Source organism: Euprymna scolopes, chromosome 10 (assembly GCF_053919585.1).
Source record: "Euprymna scolopes isolate OS-2025 chromosome 10, ASM5391958v1, whole genome shotgun sequence".
Lineage (NCBI taxonomy): Eukaryota > Metazoa > Mollusca > Cephalopoda > Sepiida > Sepiolidae > Euprymna > Euprymna scolopes.
This window is the reverse complement of record NC_136491.1, coordinates 156,497,175-156,522,847: the sequence shown is the minus strand read 5'-3', so window position 1 is coordinate 156,522,847 and position 25,673 is coordinate 156,497,175. Positions and strand designations below refer to the sequence as shown.

The following is a 25,673-nucleotide window of genomic DNA, read 5'->3' as shown; positions in this document are numbered from 1 at the left end:
ATTTCAAATTGATACCTATATTGTAATGACTATTTTTTTTTAATATTTACATTTCAAATTGATGCCTATATTGTAATGACTATTTTTTTTTAATATTTACATTTCAAATTGATGCCTATATTGTAATGACTATTTTTTTTTTTATATATATTTACATTTCAAATTGACGCCTATATTGTAATGACTATATTTTTTTTTAATATTTACATTTCAAATTGATGCCTATATTGTAATGACTATTTTTTTTTAATATTTACATTTCAAATTGATACCTATATTGTAATGACTATATTTTTTTTTAATATTTACATTTCAAATTGATACCTATATTGTAATGACTATTTTTTTTTTTATATATATTTACATTTCAAATTGACGCCTATATTGTAATGACTATATTTTTTTTTAATATTTACATTTCAAATTGATACCTATATTGTAATGACTATTTTTTTTTAATATTTACATTTCAAATTGATGCCTATATTGTAATGACTATTTTTTTTTAATATTTACATTTCAAATTGATGCCTATATTGTAATGACTATTTTTTTTTTATATATATTTACATTTCAAATTGACGCCTATATTGTAATGACTATATTTTTTTTTAATATTTACATTTCAAATTGATACCTATATTGTAATGACTATTTTTTTTTTTATATATATTTACATTTCAAATTGACGCCTATATTGTAATGACTATATTTTTTTTTAATATTTACATTTCAAATTGATACCTATATTGTAATGACTATTTTTTTTTAATATTTACATTTCAAATTGATGCCTATATTGTAATGACTATTTTTTTTTAATATTTACATTTCAAATTGATACCTATATTGTAATGACTATTTTTTTTTAATATTTACATTTCAAATTGATGCCTATATTGTAATGACTATTTTTTTTTAATATTTACATTTCAAATTGATACCTATATTGTAATGACTATTTTTTTTTAATATTTACATTTCAAATTGATGCCTATATTGTAATGACTATTTTTTTTTAATATTTACATTTCAAATTGATACCTATATTGTAATGACTATTTTTTTTTAATATTTACATTTCAAATTGATGCCTATATTGTAATGACTATTTTTTTTTAATATTTACATTTCAAATTGATACCTATATTGTAATGACTATTTTTTTTTAATATTTACATTTCAAATTGATGCCTATATTGTAATGACTATTTTTTTTTAATATTTACATTTCAAATTGATACCTATATTGTAATGACTATTTTTTTTTAATATTTACATTTCAAATTGATGCCTATATTGTAATGACTATTTTTTTTTAATATTTACATTTCAAATTGATACCTATATTGTAATGACTATTTTTTTTTAATATTTACATTTCAAATTGATGCCTATATTGTAATGACTATTTTTTTTTAATATTTACATTTCAAATTGATACCTATATTGTAATGACTATTTTTTTTTAATATTTACATTTCAAATTGATGCCTATATTGTAATGACTATTTTTTTTTAATATTTACATTTCAAATTGATACCTATATTGTAATGACTATTTTTTTTTAATATTTACATTTCAAATTGATGCCTATATTGTAATGACTATTTTTTTTTAATATTTACATTTCAAATTGATACCTATATTGTAATGACTATTTTTTTTTAATATTTACATTTCAAATTGATGCCTATATTGTAATGACTATTTTTTTTTAATATTTACATTTCAAATTGATACCTATATTGTAATGACTATTTTTTTTTAATATTTACATTTCAAATTGATGCCTATATTGTAATGACTATTTTTTTTTAATATTTACATTTCAAATTGATACCTATATTGTAATGACTATTTTTTTTTAATATTTACATTTCAAATTGATGCCTATATTGTAATGACTATATTTTTTTAATATTTACATTTCAAATTGATGCCTATATTGTAATGACTATTTTTTTTAATATTTACATTTCAAATTGATGCCTATATTGTAATGACTATTTTTTTTTTATATTTACATTTCAAATTGATACCTATATTGTAATGACTATTTTTTTTAATATTTACATTTCAAATTGATGCCTATATTGTAATGACTATTTTTTTTAATATTTACATTTCAAATTGATACCTATATTGTAATGACTATTTTTTTTTAATATTTACATTTCAAATTGATGCCTATATTGTAATGACTATTTTTTTTAATATTTACATTTCAAATTGATGCCTATATTGTAATGACTATTTTTTTTTAATATTTACATTTCAAATTGATGCCTATATTGTAATGACTATATTTTTTTTAATATTTACATTTCAAATTGATGCCTATATTGTAATGACTATATTTTTTTTAATATTTACATTTCAAATTGATGCCTATATTGTAATGACTATATTTTTTTTTGAATAAATATTGTCTGTTGTACATGCCTAGGCAGGTTGAACCGACTTCTTCCAAAAGAGGAAGTGTCAAAAGAATATTAAATTCACAGGCACTTGTAAAAACAAATCTTGGCCAATTTTCTCAATTATTTTCTGCCAATACGGAGTGCAGTTTGTAAATTTTAAAGCAAATCTCAATCAAATTTTCCTTTCATAAAATAGAAAGCGAAAATTACTTTACAAATTTATAGGATTGCTAGAAACAAAACAGAAAAAAAGAGTTGGTTATGTTGAATGAAATATTGATATGGTAGAGTTATTGATGATAATCTCTGAAAATCAAGCTGGTCTTTCTTTATATACAAGCAGCTGTACCCAACATTGCCCGGGGCTAAAATATAACATAACATCTATTACTTTCTCTTTCCCTGTTCTTCTCCTTCCCTCTTCTTCGACCGGTTTATTCCTTTATCTGGCCATACACACACAAACACACAATTTGAGCCGGTATAAGAGAAATAACTTTGTGAAAAAAAACCCAAAAAACATCAGGGTTACTACCCTTTAAATAATAATATTAAAAGATATGCGTGTGTACGTCTTGATAAAATTAATAATGTAAATAACCACCAAATAATGAATCTTTATTTTTAGATATTATACGTCTGGGGTTACACAGACAATAAGAATACTAACTTTATGTATCTTGGTTGAGTAGATTTAAAGTTTTTGTTGAACATGCAAACAGACATATGACCTTTACATAATAGATTGGATCTTCTAGGCAAAGACAGTTTGTCTCGTGAACATATATTCTATAACACAATATTATTGATATGAATAAATTAAAAGTGATACATACTTTTTTTTTTTATAAATGTCAAGTGCGACATAGACCCCAGAATATGATTGGTATGAATAAGTTATAAGTATTTTTTAAAAAACTACATATCTATATTTATAGATTTTTCTTTCATTAATTTAAAAGCACTTAGTCAGAAAAACAATGGGCAATCGACAATACTCCCACTATCAAAACAATCATGAGATTGTTTGGACAGCAACTGAGAAAGCTAACATGCTTGCTCGTCAGTTTGCCTCAAACTCTACCTTGGACCCAGCAAGCCGTTCTCTCCCTGATTTTCCTGTGGACAGACACCATGCTAGATGATCTGAAGATCATGCCTTCCCAAGTAAATGATATTATAACCTAGACACCTCAAAATCATGTGGACTTGACCTCATCCCGGCTGTGCTATTAAAAAAATGCTCCGCTGAGGTCGCTCCTGTTCTCTCTAAACTCTTTAATAAATGCCTTAAAGAATCTTGCTTTTCTGGCTGCTGGAAAACTGCTTCTATGGTACCAGTTTACAAAAACTCTGGCGAAAGAACTGACCCATTAAATTATCACCCAATTTGCCTCCTCCCTCTTTTCACCAAAATATTTGAGTCCTTAATTAATCAAGCTCTAGTCCAACACCTTACAGCTGCTAAACTTCTGTCAGACCACCAATATGGATTTCGGCAAGCCCGTTCTACTACAGATATTCTAATTGTAATCTCTGAACATTTATACCAAGCACTGGATAAAGCAGGGGAGGGCAGTAGCACTTGATATATCTAAGGCTTTTGACAGGGTATGGCATGATGGTCTTCTGATGAAAATAAAATCGTATGGTATTACTGGACGAATGCTTAGCATAATTAGATCCGTCTTAAATGAAAGAATTCAGGTTGTCCTCGATGGGCGTACGTCCAAAGAATTTTATATAAATGCGGGTGAGCCACAGGGATCGATTCTTGGACCTTTGTTATTTCTGATATTCATAAATGAGTGCTAGAAAGTTACTTACGCCTGAAAGTATCCTGTACCTCTACAAAGCCACCATTCGCCCATGTATGGAGTACTGTTGTCACATTTGGGCTGGTGCATCTGCTACTAGTCTCTCACACCTGGACAGGGTCCAAAAGAGAGTCGCCAACCTAATAGGTCCCGAACTGTCATCTAAACTTCAGCCCCTGTCCCACCGATGAAATGTTACATCCTCTGCCTGTTTTACAAGTATTTTAATGGTGGATTCTCTGACGAACTACAAGCTCTTGTAGCCCCTCGACGAAAATACCCCCGACAAATCAGACAAGCAGCGAAGTCCCACCCCTACACAGTTGAGATCCCTAGATGTAAGAAAGCCTTCTACTCTAATAGCTTCTTCCCCAGAACTGCAGGACTTTGGAATTCTCTTCCAGTTTCATGCTTCCCCAACTGCAGAAGTTAAAATGTAATGTGAACAGACATCTTGCTACTAAACTCCCTACATAGTACTCCTGCAACTTAGGTCCCTGATAGTAGCCTCCTACATCAAAGTGGCAACATGCCTTGTTTGGGGTGAAAATGTAATAATAAAAAAATTTTTTTTTAAAAAACATGACTTTTTTATGCCACATTGACTAAGATCAAAATGTAGTATCTGTTTATCATAACATTTGATGCTAGAAGTTTTCTTGTAATTATCTCCTTTGAGAAAAATTCAAATTTGAGACAGGCATACATACAAACACAGAAAGTGACGTAAATATTACAAGTGGATTAAAGAAAGATGGAGAGGTTGGAGACTATAAAAATTTATTTTTAGATATTATACATCCAGAGTTACGCTGGCTAAAAAATATCAACTTTGTGGGTGTTTGTTGTGCATGTTATTAGGTTTAGATGGACATGGAAACAAACATTTGGCCTTAATATATATATATAGATATATATATAGAGAGAGAGAGAGAAAGAAAACAGGAACATTTTTTTCAGCGATTTGAAGACGTATGTAAATAAACAGCAGATTGAAAATAATGTGACGATAAAACAAAACAAAAAAACTTTAGAAAGTATATAAAAAAAGATATACCTTCTGTAAGCAAAGCACCAAATCCTTAACATTTGATGGCAGAGAATATCGTTCTTTTTCCGGCGGAACAGTCCATCTGATTGGGGTAGTCATTTCATAATCAGATGACGACTCACCTGAGGAAAAACAAAAGAATTAATCAAAATATCCAATGACAAAAATAATTAAAATCAAATTATTGCACACATTAATCAAATATGGAATTGGAACAAATGCATTGGAGACATTGTCAATGAAGGTGGGCTCTCTCTACCATGCTAGAAAATTAATCACAACAGTATCCCATACCTCTACGAAACCACCATTTGCCCAATGGAGTATTATTGGCACATCAGTGCTGGCACATCTACTACTTGGCCCTTAGAGAGCATAAAAAAAAAAAGTTTCAAATCTAACAGGTATCAGCCAAGCTCCAACCACTGTCCAATCGCCACAATGTTGTATGCCTTTAATTGTTTTACAAGTACTTTATGGAATGTGGTTTGATGAACTGGACCAAGTAAAGATTAGATACCCCATAGCAGAAGACGAATACTGACGAACATTTCAAGGGACACTGGTTGTTCGACCTTGACATTGGCGTTGGTTGTTTGTAGACACGTCAAATGGTCAAATGTTCGCAAGCAAGATTTTTAAAAAAATATATTTACAAAACTTTTCAAGATTTAAAAGAAAAAATATATATTTACAAAATGTTTTTTAATATCAAATATTTACAAAACTTTTAAAAATTTAAAAAAAACAAACTTTTTATTTGCATAAAACTTTTTAGTATAAGTAACAAAACGAACGTAAATTTAAAATATATTTGAATAAATGGGTGTCTTTCTGAGTGCATTTTTCAAAAATATATTTACATAACTTTTTAATAAAACTAATAATAATATTCTATTATTATTATTATTACCATTATTAGTTTTATCAAAAAGTTCTGTAAATATACAAAAAAAAAAAAAAACGCACTCAGAAAGACACCCATTTATCTCTTCTCTATATAAACTCATGAACTCATTTTTTCCCATGTGAGTTTGACCTTAATAGGATTAAAAATCAAGACATTACATGCAAATGTAATGTGCACAAGCTCCAGCAGCACAGGATATGAGTTGTGCTATAGGACTATTACCCTTACACTTCTTCGATAACCGTACATTCCTATATTTTTCCCGGTAAGAGTTCACTGCCAAAATCGGTTAGATTAAATAGAAGTTGCAACATCTTCTCTCTATATTAGTTTCCTCCTTTCCCCGCTCCCAATTTATACCACATCGGATGCGTTCACAAGGAACAGTACAAAGAAACACCGGTTTGGAATCGTACAAGGCTATTTATGCCGTTTTTTTTTTTTTTTTTTTAACTTCTTTCCCTCATTTATACTTTCTGTTTTTACCCTCATTAAAATAAAAATAAAATATTAAAAAAAAATGCGATTATTATTATTGTTTTCTTTTTGCTTTTTTTAGTTAGTGTAAGACGCAACCTGCGGGACTAACCAGTTCTTACTTCCGGTTTTAACGACTCTAACCTTGAAATATAACTATACCTTTTATTCATTATTGCTTGCAACTAAACATTTATTTTTACACAAAAAAATTAATTCTTTACTGTTTATTATTACAACGCAACGATATCGTGATTTCACTTGCATTTCACTTAAATTAAAATTAAAACAAATTCATTTAGAATTCGAAAAAACAAATAAATTCAGTTATAATTTGTTCACTGCAGAATTGATATTTGACCTAATTCACTTTTTAGTTAATTCATCACGTTTTTTGAGTTTTTTTTGTTTGTGCTTTCGCCTCAATGATTCGAGATATAGCATTTGTGCCCCTTGGATGTACATACTCCTGACAATCTCATCCCTTCACTGTACAGATTCATAGATGATGGAAATAGCTTCTTCACTCGGATTGCTAGACTTTGGAATTCCTTGCTTGTTTTCTGCTTCACTAATCTGCAGAAGTTTAAATGTAATTCTTACAAACATCTTGCTGCTCAACTCCCCACATAGTAGCCCCTACATCCAGGTGACAATACGTTTTATTTGGGGTGAAATTTAAAAACAAAAAATTTTTTTTGGAATCTGTGACTAAATTCAAGTATAAAAAAAGATGTAAAATCATTTTGTTGGGTGCATACATCTAACATATCAAGTCATCTTTTCAGACATCAATAGCGATTAACCTGATAACATCGCTATTTGATTATGATTGATTATGATGACGAGTTAATTTTTATATCTTTCCACTTCGACCATGTTTTTTATACAAAAATATGTTTCATTTCAGTTTATTTCAAATATTGTTTAGTCTTGTTCAGAACTTTATTAATATGGAGATATGTTTTGTTATCTTTGCCGTCTTATGTTTTGGATTTAAAAAAGAAAATAAATTTTTCACCGTTTATCCATCTTTATTTTTATTTAGATTTTACTCTTTTCATCTCAAACAAGGTATGTTGCCATTTGTAATATTAGAGACTACAATTTGGGATCATGTCTAACAGGGAACTGTGGGCTGTTGAGCAGCAAGATGTATATTCACATTACATTTAAACTTCTGCAGTCATGGAAGCAAGATACATGGAGACAATTCTAGAAGTCTGAGGAAAGAAACTATTAAAGTAAACGGCTTTCCAGCATTTAGATACCTCAAAAGAAAGGGTTCCATTTGAAATTCCATGCAGATTCCCAAGTTTGACAGAAAGATGTCAGTGTCCAATCAGGTACATCTGGAGAAGGTTGGAGGTTACCTTGACCAAAACATTGTGAAAATAAAACTCAAGACAAGAACAGTAGTCTAAATAATACAAATATATTAATCCTTATCTAAAAAAAAAAAATCAGAAACATAATAGCTTCTTTATTGTAATTTGACTTGTAAACAATTACATAAGGAATCAAAACTGAAGCAGCTCCCCAAAAGATGCAAGTGTGTAATTTGAGGAGATCTGGTTAGGGTTAGTTAAAAGAATAACATGAAATGAAAGCTACTTACTTTTCTTATTGCTGGTTTCAGGAATTGTCTCTTTAAGCATTTCAAGGAAGGTATGACCCCCAACTGCTCCCCGAGTTTGCTGAATTTCTATCAACTGGGCAAGATAACTCTTGTCTACTCCGGCCTGGTCAAGAACAAGGCAGTCCATTTCCACTGCCCGATCCAAGTAACGCAAAAGTTTTGTCATACTGGAGACTGGGATGCCAAAAGATTGGACAAATAAAAAAAGTTGTGCGGGGTCCAAGTCTTGAAGAGCTGAAAGCGATATCAGAAAGGAAAAAAAGTATAAAAACTGTCTTTACCAATTGATTAACAATCAAAAATTGATTAACAATCAATAATTGATTAACAATCAATAATTGATTAACAATCAATAATTGATTAACAATCAATAATTGATTAACAATAAAAAACTGATTAACAATAAAAAACTGATTAACAATCAAAAATTGATTAACAATCAATAATTGATTAACAATCAATAATTGATTAACAATAAAAAACTGATTAACAATAAAAAACTGATTAACAATCAATAATTGATTAACAATCAATAATTGATTAACAATCAATAATTGATTAACAATCAATAATTGATTAACAATCAATAATTGATTAACAATAAAAAACTGATTAACAATAAAAAACTGATTAACAATCAAAAATTGATTAACAATCAATAATTGATTAACAATCAATAATTGATTAACAATAAAAAACTGATTAACAATAAAAAACTGATTAACAATAAAAAATTGATTAACAATCAATAATTGATTAACAATAAAAAACTGATTAACAATCAAAAATTGATTAACAATCAATAATTGATTAACAATCAATAATTGATTAACAATCAATAATTGATTAACAATAAAAAACTGATTAACAATAAAAAACTGATTAACAATCAAAAATTGATTAACAATCAATAATTGATTAACAATCAATAATTGATTAACAATCAATAATTGATTAACAATAAAAAACTGATTAACAATCAAAAACTGGTTAACAATCAAAAATTGATTAACAATCAATAATTGATTAACAATCAATAATTGATTAACAATAAAAAACTGATTAACAATAAAAAACTGATTAACAATCAAAAATTGATTAACAATCAATAATTGATTAACAATCAATAATTGATTAACAATCAATAATTGATTAACAATAAAAAACTGATTAACAATCAAAAACTGGTTAACAATCAAAAATTGATTAACAATCAATAATTGATTAACAATCAATAATTGATTAACAATAAAAAACTGATTAACAATAAAAAACTGATTAACAATCAAAAATTGATTAACAATCAAAAATTGATTAACAATCAATAATTGATTAACAATAAAAAACTGATTAACAATAAAAAACTGATTAACAATAAAAAATTGATTAACAATCAAAAATTGATTAACAATCAATAATTGATTAACAATAAAAAACTGATTAACAATAAAAAACTGATTAACAATAAAAAATTGATTAACAATCAATAATTGATTAACAATAAAAAACTGATTAACAATCAAAAATTGATTAACAATCAATAATTGATTAACAATCAATAATTGATTAACAATCAATAATTGATTAACAATAAAAAACTGATTAACAATCAAAAATTGATTAACAATCAATAATTGATTAACAATCAATAATTGATTAACAATCAATAATTGATTAACAATAAAAAACTGATTAACAATAAAAAATTGATTAACAATCAATAATTGATTAACAATCAATAATTGATTAACAATCAATAATTGATTAACAATCAATAATTGATTAACAATCAATAATTGATTAACAATCAATAATTGATTAACAATAAAAAACTGATTAACAATCAAAAATTGATTAACAATCAATAATTGATTAACAATCAATAATTGATTAACAATCAATAATTGATTAACAATCAATAATTGATTAACAATCAATAATTGATTAACAATCAATAATTGATTAACAATCAATAATTGATTAACAATAAAAAATTGATTAACAATCAATAATTGATTAACAATAAAAAACTGATTAACAATCAATAATTGATTAACAATCAATAATTGATTAACAATCAATAATTGATTAACAATCAATAATTGATTAACAATAAAAAACTGATTAACAATAAAAAATGAACATAAAATCACCAAAATATTTTTTTAAAGAAATAAAAAGAAAAACAACTATAAAAGGACAAATTTGGGCACTAGTGCACTTTAGCTAACCGGAAGTATTTGTTCTCATTTTCGGAAGAGTTATGGTAGGGAAATGAAAAGACAATCCAAAATTTGATGATTTTAATTTTTGCACTTTTCATCATAACTTAAAACAAATTCTGTAAAAAAACTAAGTAACACAACAAAAAACATTGCTGAAACATTTATTGAATCAAAATTTAGAAGTATTTTTGTTTTCATTTTCAAAAATATTTTAGTGCGAAGAGAAGAAAATCAAAACTTTATTGATTTTTCAAATCAAACATTATGGTAATTCAAAATAAGTAATAAAAAAGAAAACATTAGGTAAGTCCATTCTACTGCAGGTATCCTAACTGTAATCTCTGAACGTATACACCACGCACTGGACAAAGCAGGGGAAGGTAAGGCAGTAGCCCTAAATACGTCTATGGCTTTTGATAGGGTATGGCACAATGGTCTTTTCAGGAAAATCAGATCCTATGGTATTACTGGATGAATACTTAACATAATTAAATCTTAAATAAGAGAAGAATCCAGGTTGTCCTTGATAGTCATAAGTCAAAACAGTATATAAATGCAAGAGTGCCTCAAGGGTCGATCCTTGGACCTTTATTATTCCTGATATTCATAAATGACCTCCCTGATAAAATTGTCTCGGAGATGGGTATATTCGCTGATGACACCACGCTCTTTAACAGGCATGTGGGAAAAACGAATGAGCACATATCGAAGGCAATGGCGGAAACCCTAGAGGAAGACCTCCAGTCTGTAGTGAAATGGGAATAAAAATAGATGGTCACATTCAATACTGCCAAGTCAAAGCTTGTTTCCTTCAATAATCACAAGAAACCTTCTCAACCGCCAATAGCTAATGATACGTTACCTGAAAGTTTTTTTTTTTTTTTTTTTTTTTTTATTACATTTTCACCCCAAACAAGGCACATTGCCACTTTGGTGTAGGGGGCTACTATCAGGGGAAACATCTACTGGGGTACTATGTAGGGATTAGGGCAGCGAGATGTTGGTTCACGTTGCACTTGAACTTATGCATGTCAGTACAGTTGGGGAAGCAGTGACCTGGAATGGAATTCCAAAGTCTAGCTGTTCTGGGAAAGAAACTACTGGAGTAGAAAGATCTTTTACATCTAGGGATCTCTACAGTGTGGGGGTGGGATTTTGCAGCTTGTCGGGTCTGTCGAGGGTGTTCACGTCGTGGGGGCACAAGTGCTTGCAGTTCTTCAGAGCATTCACCATTATAATACTTGTAGAACAGGCAGAGGGATGCAACGTTTCGACGATGGGACAGAGGCTGAAGTTTAGATGCCAGTTTAGGGCCTATCAGATTTGCGACTCTCTTTTGAACCCTGTCAAGGAGCGAGAGACTAGTAGCCGATGCACCGGCCCAAATATGACAGCAATACTCCATACATGGGCGAATAGTGGCCTTATAGAGGTACAGGATACTTTTGGGTGTTAGAAGTTTTCTAGCACGGTAGAGAGAGCCCACCTTCCTTGCAGCGGCCCTGGCAATGCCCTCGATGTAATTGTTCCAACTCATGTTTCCTGTGAACGTTAGGCCAAGGAGCTTGAGAGACGTACTCTCAGATAAAGAGTCGTTGGCCATTGCTATAGGTGGTAGAGAAGGTTTCTTGTAATTATTGAATGAAACCAGTTTTGTCTTGGTGGCATTGAACGTTACCATCCATTTTTGTCCCCATTCCACTACTGATTGGAGGTCATCCTCTAGTGTTTCTGCCATTACTTTAGATATATGTTCATTTGTTTTCCTGTCGTGCCTGCTATAGAGTGTGGTGTCATCAGCATATATACCCATCTCAGAGGCAATTTTGTCGGGGAGGTCATTTATGAATATCAGGAACAGCAGAGGTCCAAGGATAGATCCCTGGGGCACTCCCGCATTTATATCATATTGTTTAGATGTACGACCGTCGAGGACAACCTGGATTTTTCTCTTATCTAAGAAGGATTTAATTATGTTAAGTATTCTACCAGTGATACCGTAAGATCTAATCTTCCTGAGGAGACCCTCATGCCATACCCTGTCAAAAGCCTTAGATATATCTAGAGCTACCGCTCTGCCCTCTCCCGCTTTGTCCAGTGAATGGTATATGCGTTCAGAGATTACAGTGAGGATGTCTGCCGTGGAACGGGCTTGTCTAAATCCATATTGATGGTCGGTCAGAAGTTTAGCATCTGTAAGGTGCTGGACTAGAGCATGGTTAATTAAGGTCTCAAATATTTTGGCAAAAAGTGGGAGGATGCTAATAGGGCGATAATTTAATGGGTCAGTTCTTTCGCCAGAATTCTTGAATACTGGTACTACAGAAGCAGTTTTCCAACAGCTCGGAAAGCAAGATTCATTAAGGCATTTGTTGTAGAGTTTGGAGAGAACTGGAGCTACTTCGGCTGAGCACTTTTTTAATAGCACAGCTGGGATGAGGTCGGGTCCACATGCTTTGGAAGTGTCAAGGTTTTTTATGATAGCATGCACCTGAGCAGGGGTGATTTTCAGATCGTCTAGCGTGCCGTCTGTCCGCATAGGAAATTGAGGTAGGGGGTGGTTTAGAGGGTCCAGTGTGAAGTTTGAGGCAAATCGACTGGCAAGCATGTTAGCCTTCTCGGTTGCTGAGCAAAGAACCTCGTGATTGTTAGTTAGTGGGGGAATTGTTGATTGCCCATTATTTACTACAAGTAATTCTTTCAAACTCCTCAGCTTAACGTTCACAAGGAACAGGAGTTGATGTGGCTGCTGCGATGAAGGTGGGCTCTCCCTACCCTGCTACAAACTTACGCCTGAAAGTATACTGTACCTCTACAAGGTCACCATTCGCCTATGTATGGAGTATATTGTCACGTTTGGGCTGGTGCATCTGCTACTGGTCTCTCACTCCTGGACAGGGTTCAAAAGAGAGTCACCAACCTAATAGGTCCTGAACTGTTAACTAGGTTTCAGCCTCTCTCCCATCATCTCTCTGCCAATTTTACAAGTATTTTAATGGTAGATGCCTCGACAAACTACAAGCCCTTGTACCCTCTCGACGTAAATACCTCTGGCAAACCTGACAAGCAGCAATATCCCACCCCTATACAGTAGAGATCTCCAGATGCCGGGAGGCCTTTTACTCTAATAGTTTCTTCTCTAGGACTGCTAGGCTTTAGAATTCCCTTCTAGGTTCCTGCTTCCCCAACTGTACTGACATACAGAAGTTCAAGTGTAATGTAAACAGACATCTTGTTGCTCAACTCCCTATATAGTTTGACAAAAAATTCTCAAGTTCAACAAGATAAACCTGAAGATAATTGGAGGTTCATTGACTGAAACGTGTCGTCTGAAGAATCCAAATAACATGAATAATCTTCATCTCCAAAATTTAGAAACTAAAAAATTCTAAAACGAAATGTTTTTGCAGCAAACGCATGTGGGAAATAGTTTAGAGGAAGTAGAATATTTAATGTCCATGTGTTAAGGAATCAACAATTGATTTTAAAACAAGTAACACATAAAGAGAAAATATCCTGGATAGGGTTTTACTAAATATGATGTACAATCATTGTATGACAAATTGCCACTGCTGCTGATTAAAGCAACTTCAACGCAGGCAATCAACTGGGTCCGTCAGCGTAAAATATTGTGAAATAATCTTGTAATAAACAATAAAATGAACTCAGAAGTTTCGAGAAGTTATTTTTTTTGCAAATATCTTTTTAAGTCCATACATGAAAAGATATTTACTAAAGAAAACTTCTGACTTTTATTAAATATTCCCTCTTACATAAGTGATATACAAAGTCCTTCAGCGCAAAAAATGTTATTAAAATAAACAATAACACTTTAGTTACAGTTGCGATTATTTTTAACAAATTATTAAAGCTTGAGACTTTTTTCAACCCAGTGTGCCGCTTTTTTAAAAAACTTTTTAATCTTTGTAAAATAAATAAGTTCATTTCTTTATAATTGGAATAAAAACAAAACAAATTTAGTCAGTCACAAATTTCAGCTGAGAGTTTTTTTTATTTTTTCCAATTAAATTTTACAAGTGACCTTTTTTAAAAATTGAATTTTGTAACACAATAGCAATGTAACACTAAAAAATCTTTTTAAAAAGTAGAATAAGTCCTTGAAGACTGAAGCAATATTTCCAATCCCGTGTGCCTCTTTTGGGGGAATTAGTTTTCCCCACATTTAAAACATTAGTATCTAACTACTCTCATGGGGAGGCAAGTAAATAACTATTATGTTTTTTTTAAATTATTTTGTTTTTTTGTCTTTTTTTAAAAATAATATTGCACAAAGTTCCTTTTTATGATAACGCAACTCTGGTTCATTTCTCAAAAAGAAGTCAATGTGCAACCTGCAAGGGGTGTTTATTCTGAAAGCCGTTTTCCACCTGGGGAGGTTGAAAATAAGAAAATGCCTTTTGGAATTAACCCCCCCCCCCTCCATGCTAAGAACGTCTTTCAGAATAAACATCCTTTGCAGAATGGAGAAACAGCACACATTGACAAAAAAAAAAAAAAAAAAAAAAAAAAAAAAGTCATTTTTAAAAATTTTCTCAAACATTTTTTAAGTTATCTTATAATTGACTACTGCTAATTTTTTTGTTTTTGTTCTTTAAATTAAACTGGAGTAAAAAGGTTCAAACTAAATCTTTAATAGACCCAAGTGACTTTTTCTTTAACTTTGAATTTTTTAATACAAACTATATTCTAAAATTTTAAAACAAAAATTTATAACAAAATTTGAAATATCTCGCAACACATTTCTATTTTTTTTATTTCTATTTATTTTGTTTACTTTCTGGCTTAAGAGAGAATATTTTTATTTTTTATATTTTCTTTTTTTTTTGCCAATATCTTTTCGTATAAAGCTAAAAAGATATTTATCAAAAAATAACCTCGACTGAAACTTGAGTAAATTCGTTGTATTGTATATTTTAATACTAATAGATTTTTGCGCTGTCCGTATAAAAGTTGCTTTAATAGCAAAATAGTAGCAGGAGCAAATAATCATACAATTTTAGTAAACCCCTTTATGTACAATCAAAATCTGGTATGACTAAATTGTTTCAATACAACTCCTGCTGATTCAAACCAATTAACACGCTGTTTCTATATGATAAACAACAAGAGCTGTCAGTCATACACTGATCGAGAATAATTTTGGTCGTACATATTTAGTAAAACCATCTTAGATATAAAGAATTAAGAAATGCAATATAAATATTGCAGAGAAGAGATGATGACATTATTGTAATTCATAAATTAGTCGATATCAACCGCCAATATTTCCTCACCTTTTTAAATCAGTCCCAAGATATCTGAAAGATCTATATATTAATGTGCTTATTATCTTTGTCCGTTATCATCTAGAATAAAAATGGAATATTCCAAAAATCGCAATAAACAATTGTTTAAGATGGATAAGTTAGTTATAGCCAACCAGTGTTTGGTCGATGCAACAGACCACCACCAACACAACAACAACGATGATTTTTGTGTAGGTCTTTTAAACCAAAGCAGTAATAGTATGGTTTAAAAGAGAAGGAAGGATCTATAGAAAAAACCCTTACGCATGATGTACGGAAAAGTTAGCAGAACAGAAAATTATGTAAAATCATCAAGTAATTTCATCTTTAAATAAAGTACTTGTACAGTATTTTACCCAAGAAATAAGATACTTGTACAGTGTAGTACCCATATGAAAAAGCAAAAAAAGTCTTACCTGTGATGCATATAAGTGATTAAAACCGAAAATCACATAAAATATTTAAGTAGTATGACTTTAGAAATAAGGTGCCTCTACAGTATAGTACTCATATAAAAAACAAATATTATGGAAATGTTCGCACAACAGAAAATTACACAAAATCATTGAGTAGTTTCATTTATAATCAATAAATAAGTATTCTACCAAAGAAATAAGGTATTTGTACAGTATTCTACCAAAGAAATAAGGTACTTGTACAGTATTCTAACAAAGAAATAAGGTACTTGTACAGTATTCTACCAAAGAAATAAGGTACTTGTACAGTATTCTAACAAAGAAATAAGGTACTTGTACAGTATTCTAACAAAGAAATAAGGTACTTGTACAGTATTCTAACAAAGAAATAAGGTACTTGTACAGTATTCTACTAAAGAAATAAGGTACTTGTACAGTATTCTAACAAAGAAATAAGGTACTTGTACAGTATTCTACCAAAGAAATAAGGTACTTGTACAGTATTCTACCAAAGAAATAAGGTACTTGTACAGTATTCTACCAAAGAAATAAGGTACTTGTACAGTATTCTACCAAAGAAATAAGGTACTTGTACAGTATTCTACCAAAGAAATAAGGTACTTGTACAGTATTCTACCAAAGAAATAAGGTACTTGTACAGTATTCTAACAAAGAAATAAGGTACTTGTACAGTATTCTACCAAAGAAATAAGGTACTTGTACAGTATTCTACCAAAGAAATAAGGTACTTGTACAGTATTCTAACAAAGAAATAAGGCACTTGTACAGTATTCTACCAAAGAAATAAGGCACTTGTACAGTATTCTAACAAAGAAATAAGGTACTTGTACAGTATTCTAACAAAGAAATAAGGTACTTGTACAGTATTCTAACAAAGAAATAAGGTACTTGTACAGTATTCTAACAAAGAAATAAGGTACTTGTACAGTATTCTACCAAAGAAATAAGGCACTTGTACAGTATTCTAACAAAGAAATAAGGTACATGTACAGTATTCTAACAAAGAAATAAGGTACTTGTACAGTATTCTAACAAAGAAATAAGGTACTTGTACAGTATTCTAACAAAGAAATAAGGTACTTGTACAGTATTCTAACAAAGAAATAAGGTACTTGTACAGTATTCTACCAAAGAAATAAGGCACTTGTACAGTATTCTAACAAAGAAATAAGGTACTTGTACAGTATTCTAACAAAGAAATAAGGTACTTGTACAGTATTCTATCAAAGAAATAAGGTATTTGTACAGTATTCTACCAAAGAAATAAGGTACTTGTACAGTATTCTAACAAAGAAATAAGGCACTTGTACAGTATTCTACTAAAGAAATAAGGTACCTGTACAGTATTCTAACAAAGAAATAAGGTACTTGTACAGTATTCTACCAAAGAAATAAGGCACTTGTACAGTATTCTAACAAAGAAATAAGGCACTTGTACAGTATTCTACCAAAAAAATAAGGTACTTGTACAGTATTCTACCAAAGAAATAAGGTACTTGTACAGTATTCTACCAAAGAAATAAGGTACTTGTACAGTATTCTACTAAAGAAATAAGGTACTTGTACAGTATTCTACCAAAGAAATAAGGTACTTGTACAGTATTCTAACAAAGAAATAAGGTACTTGTACAGTATTCTAACAAAGAAATAAGGTACTTGTACAGTATTCTAACAAAGAAATAAGGTACTTGTACAGTATTCTAACAAAGAAATAAGGTACTTGTACAGTATTCTAACAAAGAAATAAGGTACTTGTACAGTATTCTACCAAAGAAATAAGGTACTTGTACAGTATTCTACCAAAGAAATAAGGTACTTGTACAGTATTCTAACAAAGAAATAAGGTACTTGTACAGTATTCTACTAAAGAAATAAGGTACTTGTACAGTATTCTAACAAAGAAATAAGGTACTTGTACAGTATTCTACCAAAGAAATAAGGTACTTGTACAGTATTCTAACAAAGAAATAAGGTACTTGTACAGTATTCTACTAAAGAAATAAGGTACTTGTACAGTATTCTACTAAAGAAATAAGGTACTTGTACAGTATTCTACCAAAGAAATAAGGTACTTGTACAGTATTCTACCAAAGAAATAAGGTACTTGTACAGTATTCTACCAAAGAAATAAGGTACTTGTACAGTATTCTACCAAAGAAATAAGGTACTTGTACAGTATTCTACCAAAGAAATAAGACACCTGTACAGTATTCTACAAAAAAATAAGGTACTTGTGCAGTATTCTACCAAAGAAATAAGGTACTTATGCAGTATTCTACATAAGAAATAAGGTACTTATGCAGTATTCAACCAAAGAAATAAGGTACTTATGCAGTATTCTATCTATATGAGAAAACAAAAGTCACACCACCTGACATCACACATAAGATTTTTTTTTCTCATATAGGTAGAATACTGTACAAGTACCTTATTTAAAAATGTACAGATAGTACTTATGAAGAAACAAACTGTCCCATGATGTGCAGAATAGTACAACAGAAAATTATGTAAACTCATCAAGTAAGAAATAAGGTACTTGTACAGTATTCTGCCTACATGAAAATCAAACAAAATCTTACTCATGATTTACCGAAAAGTTAGTACACCTGAAACCGTTTACGATCTGAAAATCACTTTATTTCTATATATTTAGGAGAGTGGAGTATATAGAGTTAGTCCTGGAAATAACTGAAGCAGTTTACAATCTAAAAACAACTTTATTTTATATATATTTTTTTAATGTGTTATATGGAATCAGTCCCGGAAAAAGCTGGAGTAGTTTAGATCTAAAAATCACTTTATTTCATATATATTTTTAGGAGTGGGGTGTATATCGAATCAGAGATGCCAGGCACTCCCTGGTTGTCAAATACTCTTAATTGTTTTTATTAACATTATTCTATTATATTTGGTAATTGAGTGAGAGATATATAATTTGTGGTTTAACTGGCTGATGTATGATATCAATAAATGTGAATTGCAATATAATATGTTCTTCCTTTGGACTATTTTCATTATTAGAATAATTTCTCTTTATATCATTATAAAAGTGGGTGGAGGGAATGGAATTACCTGTATTCAAGAATGTCATTGTGTTGTTCTATTTGGCATTGCCCAGAAGTAATAAATAGGGGAATGCAGTATTATATTTAAAAAATTTGAATTAGATTATTTCAGCACAGTAAAACAAAAGAGGAATGAGTTAAGGTGAAAGATACAGAGAGGTTTACGGAGAAAGACGGTTTGAGAGAGAAAGATAAGAGACAGCTAGAGAAAGTGGGAGAGATAGAAATTTTAATATAAAAATGTTACACAGTTTCATTTCAATTTCATTTTATATGATGCCGAGCAACGTTAGGTACCCCTGCTAGTAAGCCATTAATATACATTTTAGAAGAAAAAAAACAAAACATATGACCCCTTTACCTGCATCTACTAAACGCTCTATGCTAGATCGAATCATACGAAGTTTCAACCAGTCAGGTAGCAAAAGGGCTTCTTCAGATGTGTCCAGAAGGAACGCCGATGGAGGACTTCCTTCTTCAGGAAACCAAGTTTGCAACAATTCCTCATAATGAGTTTCTCCACCTGAAAAATAAGAGAAAATTTAATCCGTCAAAATAACTACACATTAATTTCCAAAATAAAGATTTCAGACCCTTTTTGATAAATTTTTAGCAGCATTCATGGAAGACTAGGTCATATGGGCGGCAACTGATTGCACGAACAATAAATTACTGTCACTTCTAAGATTTTTCTAACACTGAGCTAAAAATAATGCTGAGAACCTCTCTCTCAGGCAACTAATTGCTAATAAGCTTTATTTTACATATGAATAAGTAAAAGGTAAAAATATAAAAGAAAAATCTTTTGAGGATTCAATAAAATAAGTGGGGATGCTTCACTGAACAAATATGGCTGCCGTGACCAAAGATATAAAGGATTTTTATCCAGAATGTTTATGGAAAAAAAAATGCAGAAATTTCAGCAGTAATGACTATACAGATGTTATTGTCAGCAAATGAAATGACGGCTGAAAGTTATATATGATTGGGCAATGGTGATCACATGACAGAGAGGCTATTTTTGGAAAGAATCAGTGAAGTTTACAAAGTCAGCAAGAGACACAAATCAAGCAGGTTATCATGTCGGATATTCTTTTCAAGAACCACCTAGAAAAAAGGGATCATAATTGATGATTCTATAAACATAACAATCAACCGTCTGGTAGTTTTTAAATTAATGAAATATTTTAAATATTCTATGCCACTTTAAGTCTCAATGCAGTGTTCAAAATTAAAATACAATGACATGTCTGACAATGTGCGTCACAAGTGGGAATACAAATGAAGCCACTAGATGCATCACTGAGGTATTACCAAATACTGTTCGTACTGAACCAACGTTCAAGCACACTTTTCTAGAAGAGTAAGATTCACAATAAAGAATCTTTGTGTTGCGCTTCCAACTCATTTTTAGACAATTTGTTTAATTGTCTTAAATGGGTTTGATTTAAAAAAAAAACTTACCTTTAGGTGGTCCATACGTGAGTAAGATAATCATAGCATGAACAACTAAGACGTGCATTATCGCAGAGTCACCAGATTCCCATTGCAAAATGATTTGATCCTGAGTATTCGACTGAACAAAAAAGAAATAAATAAACATCCTGTTCATTTAATTTGACAAGAAAAATATTTTAAACTAAACAAGATACACACAGAGCCTTTTACACAACGTTTGAACGCACATAAAATAATATACAGCCATTTAATGTATTTTTTTATGAAAATGCTAATCCAAACATAAGGTTTTGTCCTTACAATCAATAGTAAAAATGTTAAATTTGAAAATCCATTAAGAAACCAGACAACACGATGCAGAATTTTTTTTTTTTCAAATAAATGAAATTTCTGCATTTATTGACCCATATTTCCATGATGTTATGCACGAATATGCTGAGCACTGATCAAATTTTAATCGGCTAGAAAAAAAAAATAAAGAAAAAAAACGATGACGTAAGTTTTTTTTTATTTTTGTAAAGAAAGTTTTTGAAAACATCTTTTGTCATATTTTTGTTGAGATTTTTATTTTCTGTTAAGTTTAGGGGAAGAAGGTTATTTCCTAAGGAATATTTTCCATCGACTGAAGAATAATCACCGACAGCAAAGAGGGATATCCTCTCCACACACACAATTCATAATAGCCTTCGCCATAGCCAACAAAATAAGACTGATTTACTGTTACACGTTGAAACTGTTTGATCCTAATTTGATGTAGATTTTCCAACAGTCGGATATGGCAATGGTCCACAGCAGAATGTACTTCTTTAGTATGGGACAGGTTAAAGTTTCGGCATTATGGTTTTCTACTGTCATGAGGAAACCCTTCTCTTCATTGGGTTCATATCCTCCGGACCCAGCGCGATTCAAGAATCCTCCCAACGTTGTGTTTCCTCTTATTTAATAAGGAGTCAACTGTAAAGTATTATCCAAGCTCGCTAGATTCATGATGACGCCTATGAATTTTTAAAATGATTTAGATTTTTTGTGGGAATAAAACTAATATTTTCCCTCAACTTATTGACTATCGTCTGCTGAGATTTTCATTGGCAAAGTATACAGCGTGTTTGTAATGTTGTATGGTCAATTGATTTTTCAGTGTCTGAGCATTTTCACCTGTCAAGGTATGGTGAAGCAACATTCATGGAAAAACGGGTCAATAAATGCAAAAGCACTTTATTTTCTTAATCCAATTTTCAGCTTCATCAGCCTTCCTCAGGGTAATACAGACATTTTTGTTTTCACTATCGAGATTATACGGTGAAGCTGAAGATTGGCGATTTCTTCCAATCTTGTTGAAAAAAATGTTTTTCTTAATGTCCGATAGTTGCAGGGAGATGCACTGGTTTGATCTCAATATAAAACGCGATCTTAAATTTAAACAAATACACCGATGGACAGAGCCTCTTATAGCAATGTTTGAACACATTTAAAATAACATACAGCCATTCAATGTGTACTTTTTAATAAAAATAATACAAGCTTAAGTGTGGTAAATCAATTACAATTTGATTTCCAGAAAACATCTAAAGACGTGCTATACAAACTGCACATTTAGCATACCTCTATATAAAGTTAGGTAGGTAGATATATAGAGGAGAGGATATATATATATATGTCTGTATGTCGATGACTAAAATATATTTTATAAAGCTCCCCTCTTTGGTAGAGCACTCTCGTAAATTATCTTACTCGCTACTTAATTTAGCTGAAATAATGCGAAGCTCGCGATTTGTTTACGTTTGAGCCCTCTACGAGTGGCGGACGGATGTTTATTTAAATACACATTCGGACAGTTTAATTTCGGCCACCGATTCCGTAGTCAGGGGGTAGGACTGCCGACTGTCATCACGACGGTTCTAGGTTCGATCCTCGGCTTGGGAGAGGTGTTAGTCTAGCGGCACTGATGAGTTGTGAAACAACGAAACAGGTCTGTATGTCGATGACTAAAATATATTTTATATATATATATATATATATATATATATATATATATAATGCAGTTCTTAACACAAAGGAGAGGAGATACATAATATCCGAAGGTTTACACAATGTTCATTACAAGATAATAAACACAATTACTTTTCGTCCATGATGAAGGATGTGACACAAGACAACAGTTACAACGTAATGATGACTTCTTTATTCATTTGATCGGCAGGTCGATGACGTCAGGAGTTCTGCTTGTTACTACATGGTCAATCTTCTACCCTTCACCTCTAAGGGACTCTCCTCTCCAACTGACTGTCAATGCTTGGCTGACCAACTGACTAAACTTTTGGTTAACTCTCTAAAATTTGAACCCATAGAATCCTATGTGGAGAAATGCCCTTTGTCTATGATGTCAGAAGTGTGTTTTCAAACGTGACTAATTTCACGTGGCTTTTCGTATGTTTGTCCAACACACTTTTGACAAACAAAAGAATCCTCACCCAACCTATTTTTTTAACAATATATTTTTAATTTGCATTGTCCATTCTTTTAACTGGCATTTTAATATTCAGATTTCTAAAAGGAATCGGACAATCGACTTAATTTCTGACATTCCATTTCTTAACTTTGCCTACAGGGTTCGATTCTACGCTTATCCTAATCTCATTTCCACTTATCTAATATTCTTATTTATATGGAAAGGGGACAGCCCTTTTCCATGTAACATATATGTATATATATATATATATATATATTTATATAAATGAACAATATAGCTACATTCCAAGTTTCAATGTTTTATCTTAATCTGTTTTTTCAACATATCAAAACTTAAATACATTTTACAGACCTGTTTCATTTACGCAGAACAATCAATATTTTTATGTTACTATTGAATTTTTCCTTACGTATAGTCATCGGAAAAAATGTTTCTTAGAAAAGGGCATATACAAACGACTAATATTCCATGATTCAATGAATATATTTATTATTCCTCATTCAAAGTGTATCTTATGTAACCTATTTTAATGTGCTTTTTGTTTTGTTTTCTGATGTTTTTGGACACAATCTTTGGACTTCTGAAGAGTTGTATGTATGAAAAATTCAATATATATATATTCATTTTTCTTTTTTTTTTGTAAAATGCTTTTTTTAATTACAGTTCACACTTTATGCATACTAATCCTTTTTGCTTAGAAGCTGAACGTTAGTTAAATATAACAAGAAAGCATAACAGTATGACTACATTCAAAGATCCAAACGTTTATTGTTCTTACCAAACAGCTTTTTTAGCATATTAAAATTTCGGTACATTTTTTACAGATCTGTTTGTTATGCAGAAGCAATCAATATTATGATGTCAATACTGAATCTTCTTATACATATATTCATCAGAAAAGAATATTTTTGCTTAGAAAGAAAAAATACATGACAATATAATGTCAGAAAAAAGAAAATTCATAGAAGACTCAGCATCGCTTATTTATTTAGGTAGCCATTTTGAAACATATTGAAAAGATATTCCAGTTTTAATAAAAATTTGAATTAAAAATGTTCAAAATTTTAGTCTACTCCAAATAAAAATCACAAAAATAATTGAAACATATGTAGGGATTACTGTGCACACATCCAAAACAACTTGCCAAAGGAATTTTACCAAATTCTTGATAAGAACTTCCTTAAAGGTAGTAACTTAAGTAAACTCAAACAAAAATACAGCAAAATCATCTCAACATCTATTAACAGAGTAAAAACTATAAGTTCTAATAACACAAAACTAGATAGGGCAATTAAGGAAAGTAAACAAAGTAGCAGCCAGAACACTGAAAATGACAATCTCTGTAACTGTATAAATAATAATGAATGCCCTTTGATGGTAAATGCCATATCCCGAACATTGTATGTAAGTGCAAAGTCATTAAAAATAATACAAGGTGGAACGATAAAATTGTCGCCTTACAAAAGATGACATGATTCCATTTCCGTTTGATAAAAACCAGTTTTCTTTTTTTATTGCAGCCCATCTACTAGTTGGCTAGTTGTGTACAAGAGTGATAGGAGCGTTCTATCATGTTTGAAAGTGACACAATGTTCAATGAGCGAGATCGGAGATGTGCCGCTGTACAACTCATGCTCTCTACTAATTCAAGTTATGGCAACAGGACCATTGCCAGCACCATTAAAATGCATCGCTGGATTACCAAGAATATCAGGGACATGCCCAGGGTGATTAAAACAAAGTTTCCGGCCACGGTTATAGTTTTTGGTGTGGCTTCAAGTGAGAGCCACATCATGCCACCTCACATCTTCAAAGTCATCTTGAAAGTCAACACCAAAGTGTAACTGGATGTGTGATGATCCCTCGGTGCAATTAGATGGCCGCTGGCAGACCCTAGGTGTGGCAGTAGGACTCAGCACGGACCTACAAGTCTAAAGAGACCCAAGCTTGACTTCAGAAGGAGTGATATGACTTTGTACGCTTCCTCTCACTGCCCCCCTCCCCCCTCCTTCCATGACCTGAACTCACTGGACTACTTCGTTTGGTCATGTCGAGAACATCACAAACATAACTTCCTACAACACCAAAGCCAGCCTGATCACTGCCATCCACTGAGTATCTGCTGAGCTCCTGCCGGCGCTTGTGGAAAAGGCATGCTCCCAGTTCCAAACCCATATCGAGGCAGCAGGGATTGAGGCTGAAGGTGGCTAAATTGAATAGATGTCAGTTCTACTACATAATCAAATTACTTGAATTGACTTTTTAAATAAAATTTTTAAAGCTGTAGTGTTGTTTTCTTTAGGGTGACAACTTTATCGCTCCACCTTGTAGAACTAGGGCTTATGTAGGGGCAACAGAATGTCAGTTTCAAGATTCTGCAACCATATAACATCC

At 31.1% G+C, this 25,673-nt stretch overlaps 1 protein-coding gene across 2 annotated transcripts in view; it reads right to left on the bottom strand.

The window, feature by feature from the left end:
* Positions 1 to 25,673, bottom strand: part of LOC145286324 (integrator complex subunit 1-like) — a 179,609-nt gene that overhangs the window by 72,330 nt on the left and 81,606 nt on the right. For both annotated transcript variants that reach the window (XM_080135247.1, XM_080135246.1), the window contains 4 exons: positions 20,816 to 20,927; positions 19,713 to 19,874; positions 8,298 to 8,552; positions 5,299 to 5,414 (listed from right to left, as the gene is read on the bottom strand). In XM_080135247.1, coding sequence (XP_079991373.1) covers positions 5,299 to 5,414; positions 8,298 to 8,552; positions 19,713 to 19,874; positions 20,816 to 20,927 — 645 coding nt within the window. The remainder of the gene's footprint in view (positions 1 to 5,298; positions 5,415 to 8,297; positions 8,553 to 19,712; positions 19,875 to 20,815; positions 20,928 to 25,673) is intronic.